General features: G+C 38.2%; 1 protein-coding gene across 1 annotated transcript; it reads right to left on the reverse strand.

The window, feature by feature from the left end:
• Positions 799 to 3,135, reverse strand: LOC104734476. The gene is made up of 6 exons (XM_010454067.2): positions 2,865 to 3,135; positions 2,632 to 2,784; positions 2,483 to 2,542; positions 2,131 to 2,178; positions 1,626 to 2,047; positions 799 to 1,549 (listed from the first exon to the last, which is right to left on the reverse strand). Exons 1-6 carry the CDS (start codon positions 3,133 to 3,135, stop codon positions 941 to 943), a joined length of 1,563 nt encoding a protein of 520 aa, XP_010452369.1. The 3' UTR covers positions 799 to 940.

The raw sequence follows: 3,138 nt of genomic DNA on the forward strand, positions 1-3,138 counted from the left end.
TATATATATATATATAAAGTAAACAAGACAACTAGAGGTAATAGGATATATATACAAAAATGCAAAGTTTATGTCGTTGTTCGGACGTATATATGCAAGGCATAACGGTAACATGCATGCTATCTTTGATGTTTTTCTATGAATTATTCTTTGATTGATCTTATATAAGAATATATGCTTTTCTTGGTTACTCATTATTAATTTGGGAGTTTGGAAAGCTTGTCTGTTAGAAATAAAGATTCTATATGAAGATAATAATACAAAAAATAAATAAATAATAATAAATTCGAAAATTTAAAAGCGAAAATGCATCAGAATGAATGACCATAATCTTCCATAATATTACTAGATAGACTATGTTTTAGGTTGGATAACTAGAATGATCTTTTTTTTTTTTTGGAAAAGACAGTCTAACCATTTTCTAACATATACACGAAATTGCCATTTTCATTTAAAAAAATCTAATGGAAAATTTATTTGTTGTTTCATGGCATATTTGTTGCCATTTGCATTTAAAAAAAAAACGAAATTGTAAAAACGTATTGCACATAAGGTGTTCTTGACGGCAGACATATTTGTTGCTCATTACAGAGTTGTTAGTTATCACATACTTAATTACCATCGTTATAATTCTTTTTTGAAACTCGATCATAAACGTCGAAAAACCCTCCTAATACTCATATGTGTCGACCGAATTTGTCGAGAATCCACTCTTTGATCGATATATATATATATATATATATATATTACTATATATATTACTATATTATGAAGAATCGTGTAATATATTAAACCAAATGGCCAAATGGGAAAGAAAGGAAAAGTGAACTCTCGCACAATAGCATTTAATTGCTCGTTTCATGAGGGGCTTAATTTTCAAATTGACCCAAAAAATGATTTAAAACACGTACACTTTAAGCAAACACACACACACTTTATGTTAAAACAAAGATTTCATCTTTCGGTCGAAGATTTTTTTGCCGTAAGTGGAGAAGATGAGCTCCTTGAGGAGAGGATACTGAATCCGAACAAACAACAGCGCCGGGAAACAAGCGAGGAAGATCGTCGGAGCAACGATCCAAGGGACGTTAAAGATCGTGAATAGGGACGACGAGAATGCCACAAGCATCGCCGCTATCGAGACAAACAATGTCGAAAGTCCAGCGATCATTTTCGCAGGCAAAGAGAACAAGAAATCGTCAAATGCATATCTCGCGGTGAGTATCCCGAGGAAGATGAGGACGGAGGTGCATGAGGCGAAGCAGGAGATCAGATCGGATACGATGAATATGACGAATTTTGGTTCATGTTGGTGAAAGGGTCTACCGCGTGAATTGTCGTCCGTGCCACCGGGGACAGTGAATATTGCCGCGAAGGTGACCGTGACGATGAGAGCCGCTACAAAGCTGCAAGACATAGCCGTATCTTTCATCCACTTCTCAGCTTCTAGTCGCATTGCTTCGTGCTCCTTTCTGAATATCTCTATCGGTGTTAGATCTTCTGTGTTTACTCTCTCCTTTTCGATCGCCGGTACGATTCTCTCCATCTCCTACATTTTTAGACATATTTTCAACTGATTATGCATTTAAGGTGCGTACTCCAAAGGCGAGAGAAACAAAGCGAACCTTAAACCATTGTAACTCGCGTTGCATCTGCAACGTTGCGCTCACGACCGTAGCGAGCTTGTAATTAGGAGGAGGATAGCCAGCGAGATGAAGCACACTATTCCCGTCACTGTTCTTGTCGGCGAGAAACAAGTACTTCCTGTCGCCCAGACCGTAGAGGAGACTATACACCTTCTCTTGTCTTACCTCGACGGCAGTGTTAAACAGAGTACTAGTTCCCGTGGACCATAGAAGCTCGGAGTTGTTCTTGATCATCTCAACCAAGAAATCTACATTCCCATATCTTACTGCAAAGAGTAAAGCCTCATCCACTGACTCAGAACGTTCCTTCAAGCCCAAGGCCAATGTTTCTTCTGATATTCCACGTAAAAGTTTCTTGGCTTGTAGATGCGTGACCTTAAGTCGGTACACTTCATCTATCCCTGGAACATCACTCGACTCAGATTTAAGTTTCATGTGAATCCTATCCAATAACCGTATTTGCAGACGAAAACCTAATACTTACCGATCCATTTGGAGATACATTTGAGCAGTTTCCCCATTAGGGTATCTGCTGGAATTATAAAAAAAAAAAAACCCATAAAAAGTTGAAACTTTTCTCACGTTCTTCAGAGAAATAAATTATAGAGACTTTATGAAGTTATCAATACGGAAGATGTTGTGAATTTATCTGATAATTAAATTTACAAACCTTTAAGCATTTCGATCCTTATATATAAAGGTTTTAAAAACCCCGACACAGGGAAAGAAGAATTTGAGAATCTTCTAAACCTTATCGTGACAGGTCGTGCTCATTTGATTAGGCCCCTTAACCTTACATAGATTTCAAGTTACTTTAGATTAACAAGAGAACTTACTCTGATGACCTTTGTTTGAACGAGAAGGCTTTGGAAAAGTTGGCTGCTTTATTTGTATACCTAGCAAGTGAGAGAACAACACATTGGATCAAAAGAGAGTAACAATATGATTGATCGTTGCAAAGAAAACGTCTTATATTAGTACGGACAAGAGTAGATGAAGCGTTTCAATGGTCCGAGATAGCAGCCACCGGGGAAAATATCTGGCTTTGAAGCCAACACAATGATGGGAACCGAATCGATTTGCAAGTGTTTTGTGACGGCTAAGCGTCTGCTTTTGTTGAACAGATCCAAGGCCATGTCTAATTGTATGAACAAATCAAGAAATGATCATCAAAACACCCTCAAACATGGTTTGCTTGAAGATCAAGAAACCGCTTACCGAGCTTTTTATAGTAGATGGCATTGAGAAATAGCAAGATACCGTGAAACCCGTCTTTGTCAAGTAACACCTCAACCGGAGTTCTGTTGTAAAGATAGCGAGCCATCTCCATCTGCGTGTTCTCAACCGCAACCACAACTGGAATCTCTCCATTGTTTCCAGGAATCTCTAGCAGTTTAGGGTTCTTGGCGACTAAGGCTTCAGCAATCTCCATGTTTCCACTAACAGCAACGATAGTAAGAGGCGTGTTGTAAAAAGCGCTTTGGCTCATCTT

This window comes from Camelina sativa, chromosome 13 (genome assembly GCF_000633955.1).
Source record: "Camelina sativa cultivar DH55 chromosome 13, Cs, whole genome shotgun sequence".
Lineage (NCBI taxonomy): Eukaryota > Viridiplantae > Streptophyta > Magnoliopsida > Brassicales > Brassicaceae > Camelina > Camelina sativa.

Excerpts from the sequence above, each read along its gene's own strand:
- LOC104734476 (XM_010454067.2), bottom strand. The coding sequence starts at position 3,135 with ATGAGCCAAAGCGCTTTTTACAACACGCCTCTTACTATCGTTGCTGTT. Across the intron at positions 2,543-2,631 it reads GAAACGCTTCATCTACTCTT|GTATACAAATAAAGCAGCCA; the intron begins GTCCGTACTAAT and ends CTCACTTGCTAG. Across the intron at positions 2,179-2,482 it reads TTCAAACAAAGGTCATCAGA|CAGATACCCTAATGGGGAAA; the intron begins GTAAGTTCTCTT and ends TTATAATTCCAG.